At 40.2% G+C, this 14143-nt stretch overlaps 1 protein-coding gene across 1 annotated transcript in view; it reads left to right on the forward strand.

Moving 5' to 3' along the window:
• ADAM2 (ADAM metallopeptidase domain 2) overlaps positions 1–13858 on the forward strand; it is a 92896-nt gene extending 79038 nt beyond the window's left edge. Inside the window, exons 15-19 of the mRNA XM_053578751.1 lie at positions 2356–2433; positions 3278–3407; positions 9704–9866; positions 11770–11833; positions 13530–13858. Coding sequence (XP_053434726.1) covers positions 2356–2433; positions 3278–3407; positions 9704–9866; positions 11770–11803 — 405 coding nt within the window. The 3' untranslated portion in view covers positions 11804–11833; positions 13530–13858. The remainder of the gene's footprint in view (positions 1–2355; positions 2434–3277; positions 3408–9703; positions 9867–11769; positions 11834–13529) is intronic.
• Positions 13859–14143: the final 285 nt, after the last annotated feature.

Genomic DNA, 14143 nt, shown 5'->3' on the forward strand with positions numbered 1-14143 from the left:
GGCCCCTGCCAAACTGCAACCAAAAAATAGCCGGGCGTTGTGGCAGGCGCCTGTGGTCCCAGCTACTCGGGAGGCTGAGGCAAGAGAATCGCTTAGGCCCAGGAGTTGGAGGTTGCTGTGAGCTGTGTGAGGCCACGGCATTTACCGAGGGCCATAAAGTGAGACTCTGTCTCTACAAAAAAAAAAAAAAAAAAATGCTAACCCTGGCTAAGCAGAAGTTTTCCCAGGAAAGCACTTGCTGCTGGGATCACTCCTGGAATGCCTGTCCACTTACCCAGTGTGCCAAAACCGGTCTCACTCTATGCCCCAAGGGCCAAGGCTGTGAGGCATCTCAGTCCCCGCATTTAGGCTGCTCAGTCCCTAGATTACTCGCCCAAGGTCTCCTGCCTGGTCCTTGCTCTGTGACCCTGAGGGCAGAGCTTGCCGGGGGCAATTCTCCCACAATGGCTCTGCCTGGCCCACAGCCGAACACTATTAGCTTTGGCTGGCTCAGCAGCTCAGTCTGGGGCCCTAGACAATGCTTACAGTCCTCCGCACTCTTGCCCAAGTTCTCACAAGGTAGTTCAACTGAGTGCCACCTCCAAAAAAAAAACAAAACAGCTCACAGGTAAGTCCTTTCCAGTTTGTAATCTCACTGCTGCTGTACTTACAGCTGCCGGTGGGATTAGACGGAGCAAACACATGCAACCACATGCCAGTTCTCCACTGCTTTTGTCCTCCTCATGGGGTCCAGAAGTCTCATGTTGACTCTCTGTGTCCCCAGAGGGATGTTTCTGGGCAGATCCCACCAGCCAGAGATGCCTGGAGTCTTCTCTCCCCAGTCTCACCGTGCCCAGTTGCAGGGAAGCTGTTACTCGGCCGCCATCTTGCTCCACCTCTAACAGATATTTTTCTAACTGTAGCAGTACTTTCCTTTGTCCAGAGAACATTTAAACTACTTGGTACAACCACCCCAAATAACATGACCACCTATTGATCATTAGCCTATTTCCTACTAAATCTTCAACAAAAGTATGTGTTGCCATAATTATCTGATGCAATAAATAATATATCTTTTCAGATTAAATAATGTTGAGCAAAACTATGTGAACAGATTAACTCTTGGACTTTAAAATTTGTATATTGTTCATATATTTTTAGAGGAAAAAAATTCTGAAGAAATACTGCCAATATCCTTTAGCACACATTTTTGTAAAAATATTTCCAATTACATGTTCTTTGGCTTAACAACTTATAACTACATTTCATTAAGTATTTTTTCCCTGTCAGTTTCAAGTATATAGATTGAAATAGGTCTCTGATAATAATGTATCTAAATGTTGGTGATTTTTGCTTAGCTTTCCTTATATCAGTTCATTTACCACCAAAAGAATTAAACAAGTCAGAATCCTTGGTATTATTTAGTCATCTATGTTCATCCTCCATATACAACCCATATGAGCTTAACTAAGCTTCTTGTAACTTTCTGACTATGTCTCAAATACAATATTTTTACCAGTATCCTGCTCCACTATCACTCAATTTTACTCTACAGTTAACATTTTTGTGGACTATTGTAATGACTGTCTAATTTTCTATCTACAGTTTCTTGCCCTTCCTATTCCCTTTTTCAAAACCTACTTTTATCAGCTTTTTGATCTCGTAATTAAACTTCTAAATACAGCCAATTATTTGCTGGTTAAACTCTCTCATGAAGACTCTCTCATGCAGTCTTGACGGCTGATAGCATCTTCTCACACGTAGCATCTCGCTTTTTGTTTTCTTCTCTCTCTTTTACTATGATGTGAGCTAGATGAGATTTGTGTTGTTCACTGAGATCCCCCTAGGGCAGGGTACATTTGTAGAACTTGAAAACTTGATGAATGATAGATGGCTGTTAGTGCAGTGGCCAGATAGCCCTTTATCCTTCCTGAAGGTCCCATGCTACCTTCCTCTTGGGGTCCTTCTAAATATTGGCTGCTTTTCTCTGCCTGCTCCTATTTGCCATCACAGCTCAATGGGAAGATTTTTACCATTCCAAATATCAGATAAATTATATTGTATGCGTCCATAAATCCATCTGTTTCCCATTATGACTTTTATCACGTGTTGGCCTGTCTTTTACTTACTTCTTACCTGTGCCTCCTGTTCAGTATAAGCAGGGAAGGTGCTCTTATTATTTCCTTTACTCCCAGATAATTAGTTTCACCTAATGCTGGAAACACAGTAGCGTTATAAATTAATGATTCATTGTTAGTACACTGATATTTATTCTTAAATGAATACCTCTTGTATTAGGATAGTATGGAATTCTTCTTATCAAATGGCAAATTCAGATGACCCATCAGTTAACTTATTCTGGCTTGTCCTTTTTAGGTTTGCAGGAATAAGGTATGTGAGGATTCCGCATACTTGGGTTACGACTGCACTCCTCAAAAATGCAACAATCAAGGTGTAAGTACCAGAGATTGAGGTGAGAATAATCAGCACTGAGACTGATCTCAGGAAAGAGAGTGCACTGCTGCACACACGTGCACACACACACACAATTGCACGCATATGCACACACGCATGCACACACACGCATACACATATGCACGCACATGCACACACATGCACACACGCACACACATGCACACACATGCACACATGCACACACACGAACACATGCACACACATGCACACATGCACACATGCATGCACATGCACACACGCACACATACGCACGCACATGCACATGCGCACACACATACGTGCTCACACATGCATAGACACACATGCACACATGCATGCATAGACAAGCACACACACACATGCACGCACACATATGCATGCACACACGTGCATAGACACACATGCACACATGCACGTGCACACACGCACACAGACATGCACACACGCAGGCACATGCTCACACACGTGCACAAACACACATGCACACACGCACAGACACATGTGCATGCGCGCACACGTGCACATACATATATATGCACAAATGCACACACACGAACACACATGCACACATACATGCATGCACACAGATACAAACATACACACGCACACATGCCTATACACGTGCACGCACATGCACACACACATACATGCTCACATACACACAAACACACGTGCACATGCACACATGCACACACACATATACACATACACACACACATTCAGACCCCTATCAAACACATAGGAAAATCAGCCTTATCTGAGCTCGGTATCGTTTTATGATTCTATTTGTACACATGTCATTCCTGATGCCTGCTTCATAAGCCTGTATTTCTTCTGCTTTCAGTTATGTAACAACAAAAAGCACTGTAACTGCAACCCTACGTTTTTGCCTCCAAACTGTGACACCGAAGACCTTTCATGGCCTGGTGGGAGTATTGACAGTGGCAATTTTCCACCTGTACGTCGTCCTGAGGGCAAGTATTGATAGCGAATAGAAAATAAAATTAAAACATAATTTGATTTTATTAAATTCAATAAAATCTAGGTTGTTCAATAAAAGCTAGGTTGTTTGAACTTCAAATACTGCGCTATGTATGAATGTTTATGATTTACATCCAGAGAATAATTTATTATGATATATGTTATAAACAAGGTACGCCAGTCAGACCCCAGCTACAAAAGCAGAAATAACTTCAGTCTTTCAAACAGTAAGAATTAAATACAGGCACTTGCTAGCACAGATGAGGAGGCAACAAGGTATTAGCAATAACAAGAAATCTCCTGTGTTACTGAAATCAGTATCTGGGCTACCTCGTCTGACATCTAACTACGGTCAGGGCTCCCCGGCAGGATCTGGACCACAGCTGGGGGTGAGGGACTGTCCAGCATGAGCTGCAGGGATACAGACACACAGCCGCTGGTGGAGACGCTGGAAGAAAGGAGAAAAAACGTCACAGCTATCACACTCATCAGAGTCTCCGCCTTTTATCCAGTGAATCCCATTGACCAAATCTAACCTCCAACTGGCACAGCAGGTCAAGGAGGTTGGGAAATAAGTTTCTTGCAATATTGATCAAACAGAGGAAAGGCCAAGATGGGTTTTACAGAAAGCCAGCAGTTAACCAACCCTTCCAAGCATGCATAAACCCAGGGAATTTCCCTCATGTAAAAACCTGAATTTACAGATAAGTAGAGCCATTTGTTTAGGGTTTTGAGTCAGGTGTAGATTCTGCCTTCATCCCATGATTTGAAAACACCATTTTAATGCCAGGTAGTAATAGATTCGTAAGTTTAAAACATCATACAAATTTAATGTATTTTCAAGCTATGACCTTTGTGGCAGCAACTGTTAGATTGTGTTCATGTTATCTGCAGCTGCCTGAGCTGTTCAGCACACACGTGACTGCCCTGAGCATCAGCGGAGACCAGTCCCTCCCCAGAGCTCAGGGTGGCCTGCATGGTACGATTGATGAGTCAAACACCCATGCCTGACATTCTGGGATTCCCGCCGTCCTACAGAGTCTGACTAGATGTTTTGGCATGCTTATTCTTGGAACACTCCTGGAACACTCCTTCTGTTAAAAATCTCCTGCAATGTATAAAATTTGGCTGCTTGGAGACGAGAAATACACTCAACCACTAAGCCCTCCCCCAAAGTCACAGCCCACAACCTTGTCAGCAAAGTCGAATGCTTATTTTAAGTTTCTAAGCTTTGAGGTAATTTCTCAAGCAGCATAATATAATACAAAGCGTTTTTTAGTAACCAGTGTTGCCTATTTCTATAAGAAGCATCTAAAACAAGGGTGTCCTACAGTCTGCGCGTGGTGTGCTGATTATTTGAGAATTGCTTTACTTACCTGTGGTGTTGGAGATCATGAAAACCATTCACGAAACTTTTCTGGGGGTGTGTGTGAGCTCATCCCCTTTTGTTAGTGTTTGCGCATCTAAAGTGTGGCCCAAGGCAACTCTTATTCTTCCAACGTGCAGCAGAAAAGAAAAAAGGTTGGACGCTCCTGGTCCAAAATAACAGTGTAGCATTGGCTTTGAAATAGGACAGTCCGTGGAGAGCAGAAAAGCTTTCAAGAGATTGGTTAAGAAATTGTATTGTCTTGGGAAGACTGCCAGTGCGCACCTCAAGAATAGCTTCAAAACATGTTTTTTTTAAGTTGGAAAAGGTGGAATGATTATTTTGAAGTTGTAAAATGTTTACTGTCATTGCTGCCTTTGGTAACCTGTAAGATAGGACTCGTGTTTCCTGGTGGTTAGAAGTAAAATATGGAGCAAATATAAAAGAGCTATGATTTTTTGTTTGTTTGTTTGTAAATAAAACTAATTCTTGTTCCTGGTCTCAAACCAAAGAGCACATTTGAGAGTTTTAAAAGCAATAAAATTTTGTCTCGGATAAATATTGTTAAGCTTTGGACTATAACCCCCACTCTTAAAATCTCAGAATAGGGCAGTGCCTGTGGCTCAAAGGAGTAAGGCGCTGGCCCCATATGCTGGAGATGGCAGGTTCAGGCCCAGCCCCAGCCAAAAACTGCAAAAAATAATAATAATAAAATAAAATAAAAAATAAATAAATAAAATCTCAGAATAAATGAAGCTGATGACCCTTAGAGAGTCCTTCATCTATACATAAAGCCTTCTATGTATTTTATACAAATACCTCATAAAAACATCAAGCCTTCTATGTATTTTATACAAATACCTCATAAAAACATCCAAACACCATCTCTACTAAATTTGGGTGGTGCCCTGACTCAAGCATTCACAACAGCTATCCACGTAACAAAAAACATTTGTACCCCCTTAATATTTTGAAATTGAAAAAAATAAGTCTACTAAGAATTATATAGTTTATTCCATAGTAGCTTCACCAAAGCGCAACACAGTGAAAGGGCTTATGTCACAGTGAACTGTTTAAGTGTGGCCTTTGTTTCAGGGAGTACATTTTTTATTCAATACATAAAACATTCACATTTTAAAAGAATTATATATATTAGCTCAGACTGAACGTGGTCAAGAACGTATGGGAGGGCAATAGGCTAATAAGAATATTCAGATGAGAAAATAACTAATCCTTATGGAAAACCATTATAAAACAAAGGGTGCAACCAAAAAGCCAGATAGGAAACTTCCTGGATATTGGATTTATGATTAAAGAAAAAACAAGGCCAAAAGACAAGAATTTTTAAAACTGTAGGCCCAGATGATATCAGAGGTGAAATGAAACAAATTTTTGTAAGACAGCAATAATATTTTTTAAAACAGTGGTGAAGAAATCTCCATCAACTTATTGGACGAAGAAAACATAATCCTGAGGGCCAAACTCAGACAAGAAAACTAACAACAAAAAGAAAAATTACAGGCTCAGCACCTGTGGGTCAAGCGACTAAGGCCACATACACCTGAGTGGCGGGTTCGAATCCAGCCCGGGCCCGCCAAACAATAACGGCTGCAACCAAAAAAATAGCCAGGCATTGTGGTGGGCGCCTGTAGTCCCAGCTACTTGGGAGGCTGAAGCAAGAGAATCGCTTGAGCCAGGAGTTGGAGGTTGCTGTGAGCTGTGATGCCACAGCACTCTACCCAGGGCGACAGTTTGAGGCTCTGTCGCAAAAAAAAAAAAAAAAAAAATTACAAAACAATATTCTTCTCAAACATAAATGTAACACTCTTCAACAAAATATTAGCTGATGTTATGCAGCTATCTATTTTAAAAGATCTACAATCGGACCAATTAGGGTTTATTTTAGGAATGAAAGACTGTTTCATAATTTAAAAGTCTATCAGTTTAAATTACCACCCAAACAACAAAATAACAAAAACAATAATGCAAGTATATCATTTGATGAAATCATTTAATAAGATCTAACATTTATTCATGAGTTCTTTTTGAAAGTACCAAACAGAAGGCAGCAAAAAACAAACAACAAAAAAACACCTTGCAGTTATTTTATTTTTTTAGAGACGGAGTCTCACTTTGTCACCCTTGGTAGAGTGCTGTGGCATCACAACTCACAGCAACCTTCAGCTCTTGGGCTTAGGCGATTCTCTTGCCTCAGCCTCCTGAGTAGCTGGGAGTACAGGTGCCTGCCATAACTCCCGGCTACAGTTATTTTATGTTATATCAAAGTATGTTTCTTTTTTTAATTTCAGAATAATATGAGGGTACAAATGTTTGGGTTACATTGTTTTCATTTCTAAATTAAGGTTCAAGTTGTAGTGGAGCCCTTCACTCGAGGGGGTGTGCTGAACACTCTGACATTGTGCACGTTAGGTGAAAACTCGCCAGTCACCGTCCCTCCTCCCCTTTACCTCTCACTGGAAGGTACTTGCATTTTTCTTTGGTGTGGGCACATAGTTGTTTATATATATTGGTTTCATGTAAGTGTTGACTACATCGGATACTTGTTTTTCCAGTCTTGTGATACTTTACTGAGAAGAATGTGTTTCAACTACTACCAGCTTAACACAAATGATGTAAAGCCTCCATATTTTTATGGCTAAATAGTAGTCCATGCTACACATATACCCCAGTTTGGTATAGAATTGAATAGAGAATTCAGAGATGGCCCCAGCCACAGATCTCCATCTGATCTTTGATAAACCAAGCAGAAGCCTACACTGGAGCAAAGAATCCTCACTTAATAAATGCCATGGGAAGAACTTGTCAGCCACGTAAAAGACTGAAACTGGACCCGCACCTCTCAACACTGACAAAAATTGACTCTTTCTTGCTGGACCAAAGATTTAAATTGAAGACACAAAACAGTAAAAATTGTGGGGAAAAAAGTGTGGGGAAAACTCTTGACAAAATCAGTCTAGGAAAAGATTTTATGAAGAACACCCCTTGGCAACTGCAGCCGCACCAGAAATACATCAGTGGGACCTGATCAGACAGAGTCTATTTTCTGCTCTCTCCACGTCTATCCAACATTTCGCCTTAGGTCCCAGCCATTGCATTAGGAAAACAACAAGAAGTAACAGGGGAAATGTTATGAAGTAAGGCTGCCTCTATGTCCAGATGACACGATCAACTATACTGAAAATCCTAAGAATCTACGAAAGCACTTCTAAAATTAGTAGCTATAGCAAAGTCTCTATCAATAACGGTAGTAGAAACAGTATATAAATTCAATTGTATTGTTATAGCAATAGTAAGTAGGAAATGTTGTACCTACCCATTGCCAGCTGGAAGAAAAACTTGGACCCCACTTCAGGTATAAATCAGATGGTGATTTATTACATCTAAACAGGCAGACCGCTGCCCAAAGGCAAACGGCCCCGAAGAGAAAAGCAGGCTGTCTTTTATACCATTTTTGTGCTGTGTTGGCAGGCAAGCTGGTGAGCACAGAAGCAGAACGTGGTGGTTGGTTAGCTCAGGGGGTAGCTCGGGGTGGGGTTACAGTCATGGGGGCTGGTTCGCTTGGGGGTTACATCGTGGCAGCTGGCATGGGGACAAACTTGGCTTGGGAAATTTTGCTTAAGTAAGCTTTCCACCCTTGTTTAGCCACTGCTAGGGGTTTGGAGTAAGTTCTACCATTGTTTTACCTGTGGCTAGGAGTCTTTGGGAATTCAGGGAACTTCCTTGTTCTATTCTGAAACCTTTTGAGGAATTAACCCAAGGAAGGGATTGAGATGTGCAGAGACTCAGGCTGAGACAGGGGCCTTTAGGGGTCTTTTTGCTGAGTACTACAAAATCAACTGACGGTCAATAGAAATAAACCCACACATTTACAGTTGGCTCATTTTCAACAAAGTTGTCCACAACATACGTGGGAAGGGAAAGACCATCCCTTCCATAAATGGCCTTAGGAAAACTAGGAACCACATACAGAAGAATGAAACTGGACTCCTATTTTTGCCATGTGCAAAATGTATTAAAGACTTCAACCAGGGGCGGCGCCTGTGGCTCAGTCGGTAGGGCGCCGGCCCCATATACCGAGGGTGACGGGTTCAAACCCGGCCCTGGCCAAACTGCAACCAAAAAATAGCCGGGCGTTGTGGCGGGCGCCTGCAGTCCCAGCTACTCGGGAGGCTGAGGCGAGAGACTCGCTTAAGCCCAGGAGTTGGAGGTTGCTGTGAGCTGTGTGAGGCCACGGCACTCTACCGAGGGCCATAAAGTTAGACTCTGTCTCTACAAAAAAAAAAAAAAAAAAAAAGACTTCAACCAAAGCCTTGAAACTATAAAGCCACAGGAAGAAAATATTGGGCAAACACTTCAAGAAAGTTTGAACAAAGCTTTCATGAGTAAAACCTCAAAAGCACAGACAAATGAGATAATGAAGGGATAATCCTCCCAGAATGGGGTAAAACCACCCAGCTGACATTAATAACCAGAATATACAAGGAGCTCAAGCAACTCAATGGGAAAGAGAAAACACCCAAATAATCCAATTTTAAAATGGGCAAAAGATCTGAATAGACATTTTTCTTTTTTTTTTGTTTTTTGGCCAGGGCCAGGTTTGAACCTGCCACCTCTGGTACATGGGGCCAGTGCCCCGCTCACTGAGCCACAGGTGCCACCCTGAATAGACATTTTTTCAAAAGAGGTCATACACAGACCCACAGATAGCGACGGGCAGGACTAAGAACGTCGGAGTTTAGAAGAGTGCCTTTGAGCACTTACACTGTCAAGTTACCTTCTCCATATAAAAATACCGTAGTTATAAATTTATTAAGTCATTTAAAGATTTCATGCTAATAGCCTTAGGAAAATACAGAAATATCTTGGTGATTGCCTTCAGATGTTCGATGTTTTCTCTTGTAGGAGCACGCTACATTGAAGAACCGCCTTTCTATTCCAAACCTACGAGATGGCCCTTTTACTTACTCATTCCTTTTTTTATTATTCTCTGTGTACTGATTGCTATACTGGTAAAAATTGGTTTCCAGAGAAGAAAGTGGAAAGCGGAGGACTATACAAGCGATGAGTATATTGATTTCATATTTAGGATTTGTTACTTTTGTAATTTTTTTCTGTGATAAATCAATACATTGCATCATGGTATATTTAACTATTATTAATTTCAATTTAATTCGGGGGGGGAAGGGAGCAGTGTCTCACAACTGTAATCCTAGCATGCTGGGAGGTCAAGGCAGATGGATCGCCAGAGCACAGGAGTTTGAGACCAAGCTGAGTAAGAGTGAGCCCCATCAGCCAGCCTGTGGGGGACACCTGTAGTCTCAGCTACTCCAGAGGCTGAGGCAAGAGGATCACTTCAATGCGGGAGTTTGAGGTTGCTGTGAGCTGTGAGGCCACATTATTCTACTCAGGGTGACAGAGTGAGATTCTGTCTCAAAAAAGAAATTAATTTTTGCTTTTACATGGAAATTTAATAATATATTAATGATTAATATAATAAATAATGAAAAAAAATTTTAAACCCAGCAATTTTAATATTATAAGAACTTTGACTCCTTTAGGACCAAAATTAAATGTAAAGGATTTGTGGTTAACGTTTATATGCTTTCTTTCATTATTTGATTTTAATTATTAAATGTGTATTAAACATTATTACTTTAATCTGCATGTGTTTTAAGGAATTTTTATGATGTTTCAATAAGGGCAATAGAGACGTTCAGGAAAGAAGTTCAGTTCATTTTGTAGTTATATAGATTGAGACACAGGCAGTCAGAGGTAGAAGAGATTAAAAATTAATATACAATAAGATTGAAATAGCCGGGCGTTGTGGCAGGCGCCTGTAGTCCCAGCTACTTGGGAGGCTGAGGCAAGAGAATCATCTAAGCCCAGGAGTTGAAGGTTGCTGTGAGCTGTGTGACACCATGGCACTCTACCAAGGGTGATAAAGTGAGACTCTGTCTCTAAAAAAAAAAAAAAAAAAAAAGATTGAAAAATCTGGGTTATAGTCATAGCTAATCTATAGAAATAAAACCAATAATTTTCATTATCAAATAGAAATATCTGTAAAAATACCACAAGAATAAAAATGAATGTTAAAATTGGGTGACTTCTCTTCAAGGAAATTGCTGTAAAATAATTTTTGCCTTTACCTTCTATATCTGCCACTGCCACCTCTTTATTTTACTTAAAATGAATTGGATTCCGTTAGAATATTTAAATTAATAAGGCAATGTAGGTAAAAGGTATATAATTTATAGAAATAGCTTGAAAAGTTCTCTTTTTTTTTTGCAGTTTTTGGCTGGAGCTGGGTTTGAACCCACCACCTCCGGCATATGGGGCCGGCGTTCTACTCCTTTGAGCCACAGGCGCCGCCCCAATAGCTTGAAAAGTCGATGTGAAATTGCTGGAATTTTGTGTGGCACATAAAATAATTACAATTCTGTCAAGATTTAAATATATTAAAGTAATTATCTTATATTGGACAATATATTGTGGAAAAAAATACCTTTGGGGAAAAAAGTAGCGAAGTAGCTTCTAAAAGATAACAGAAATAAATAGGGCTAAGGATGAATGGCAAAAAAGGTTTATAGATGTTTAACCAATAATAGTATGAATATAAGAATGATTTAAGTTTATTTTCAGATAAGTATATACCACTGTGCTTTTCCTCATAAGTGGCGATGCAAAGATACACATTTTTAGTGTTAATTACCAAGTGAGGGGTGTTCTCAGTGGGAAGATATTCAAAGAGTACTTTGAATTCTCAGGGAGGAATTAAAAAATATTTCAATACTGGGCGGCGCCTGTGGCTCAAAGGCATAGGGAGCCAGCCCCACATGCCGGAGGTGGCGGGTTCAAACCCAGCCCCAGCCAAAAATATATATATTTTTTTCAATACTGATAGATAATATAAAGGTTTATAAAATACTCTTGAAGAATACATACTTTTCTTTATCTTTTTTAATTTATAGGAAATCTGAAAGTGAGAATGAGTCTAAAGAGTAGTCTGGACAACAGACATTCCAGAATATCCCAGTGAGTTTCAAATAGTTTGAGAGAGAGAATGCAATGTATTATATGAAAATAAGTAACGCAAAAATATATAGTAATAATCATACATTTATATATAATAAAAATATATTAGAGACTATGCCAGGTGTGACAAATTCACAAACTCATCCTAGAAAAAGTGCTCCATGCCTCATTGCTGAATATCACTCTGGTCACCTTCAAAATTCTCCCCCCGAATACACCCTACACCTCGTCCACCCTTAATGCTGTTTTGGAATTATTTTTCTGGAATGAATATCAGAACTGTCATCCTGTTACCCTTCATGTCCTGAATGTCATCAAAATGTCTTTCTTTCAATATTGTCTTTACCTTGGGTAAAGAAAGAAGTCATTGGGGACCAGACTGGGTGGATGGGGTGCTGTTTCAACACAGCAATTTGTTTCCTGGCTGAATACTCCCTCACAGACAGTGCTGTGTGAGCTGGTGCACTGTTCTCATGCAAGATCCGTGAGTGGCTGGCCAAGATTTTCAGTTAAGCTTTCCCTAACTTTTTCTCTTTTCGAGGTTTATTTGGTCAGCTGTGCTTCTCACAGTCGTCCAATGATTTTGACACCATTCAGTGAATTTTTGCAATGTTTTTGTTAGTTTTGCTCATTACCAGTCCCCCTGATCTCTCTCCATCAGTGATGCTTTCTTTCCCCTCAGAAAAACATTTAATCCATTTGTACACAGCCATTTTCTTCATGGCATGATGCCGATACCTTGGGCTAACATGTCTCTGATTTCATTTTTGCTCTTGCCAAGCTTTAACAAGAAATTTACCCATGTTTGTTCTGTGCTCTAATTCAACTTCTGACATTGTCACAATGGCATACAAAAACAAACAACAGCAATGATGAATACCCCTCAGCAGAACGTCCACATGAACACAGCCAGGAGACTCGGATGTGCCGAGGTTATGAACCCTCAGCAAGCTGTTTATGCAGGGCCGCCAAAGTCAGAGCACAGCGGCAAGTCTGTGAACCTATGGTCAGACTTAGTATTTTCAGGAGGGGTTAAGTTATAAACAATATTTCAATTTTTGTCATGTAAAAACTTTATTGCAGTGTTGTCTTTTTTCTTTTTTTTTGGCCGGGGCTAGGTTTGAACCTGCCACCTCCGGCATGTGGGACGGGCTCCCTACTCCTTGAGCCACAGGCGCCACCTGCAGTGTTGTCTTTTTAATTACTTGATCTAAGTAGATTTCATCCCCTAGAATTTGTGCATTCCAAAAGTTGCTTAAAAAAATATCTGCATGGCTCAGCACCTGTAGCTCAGTGGTTAAGGTGCCAGCCACATACACTGGGGCTGGCGGGTTCAAACCCAGCCCAGGCCTGCTAAACAACAATGACAACTACAACAACAATAGCAAAAAGAAAAATAGTCGGGGGTTGTGTCAGGCGCCTGTAGTCCCAGCTACTTGGGAGGCTGAGACAAGAGAATCGCCAAAGCCCAAGCGTTTGAGGTTGCTGTGAGCTGGGACGCAACAGCACTCTACCCGGGGCGACATAGTGAGACTCTGTCTCCAAAAAAAAAAAAAAAAAGAAAGAAAGAAAGAAAATTGCGTGGCATTAAGCCTACTTCCTATTGAGGTTACTCCCATGCTATTTGTTGAAGTAGTCCTCATTTGTACTTGTGTGTTCATAAGAGTGACTTTTCCTTATTGATTCATTCTTCCAGAGTAATTATCTGTGATGGACAGAAAGAAAAAGGTCATGAGAAAGAAGACACCTTGCCGATTTCCTGAAACTCACACCTGCATAGAGTGGCTTTATCTGCTTAGAAAAGAGTTCATCCATCTATACATATATAGTTATATACATAAAACACAGAAACCAGTGCATATGTATATGATTTCAAAGATAATGTATTTGTAAGAACTGCATAGTAATGAGTTTTATATTACATATTCCTTATTTTAAAGTTTTCTCACATTATTTCAGTTGGTCAGTAATAGGCACTAATTCTGTCCCCAGGCATGATGTACAAGGAAAGGCTGGAATGTAATAAAGTTGGTGCCACAACTAAAGGCTACTGTTAGATTTTAAATTGCAGGGGTATGTTGTTCCACAGTTCAGTGGTCCATAACCAATCCAAAGACAATTATTCTAACATTTGTAACGTTTTATTCATTTTGTGATTCTGATAAAAGTTACATTTTCAGGTATATAAAGGTTCAAAGTAAAGGATAAAAAAAATATGTACCATAGGAACTTTATACAAAAGAAAGCTAATAGATTTTAACAGCATTTGTAGAGATAAAAGAATATATTATAATGCAAAAAGTGAATCTA

This window comes from Nycticebus coucang, chromosome 24, assembly GCF_027406575.1.
Source record: "Nycticebus coucang isolate mNycCou1 chromosome 24, mNycCou1.pri, whole genome shotgun sequence".
Lineage (NCBI taxonomy): Eukaryota > Metazoa > Chordata > Mammalia > Primates > Lorisidae > Nycticebus > Nycticebus coucang.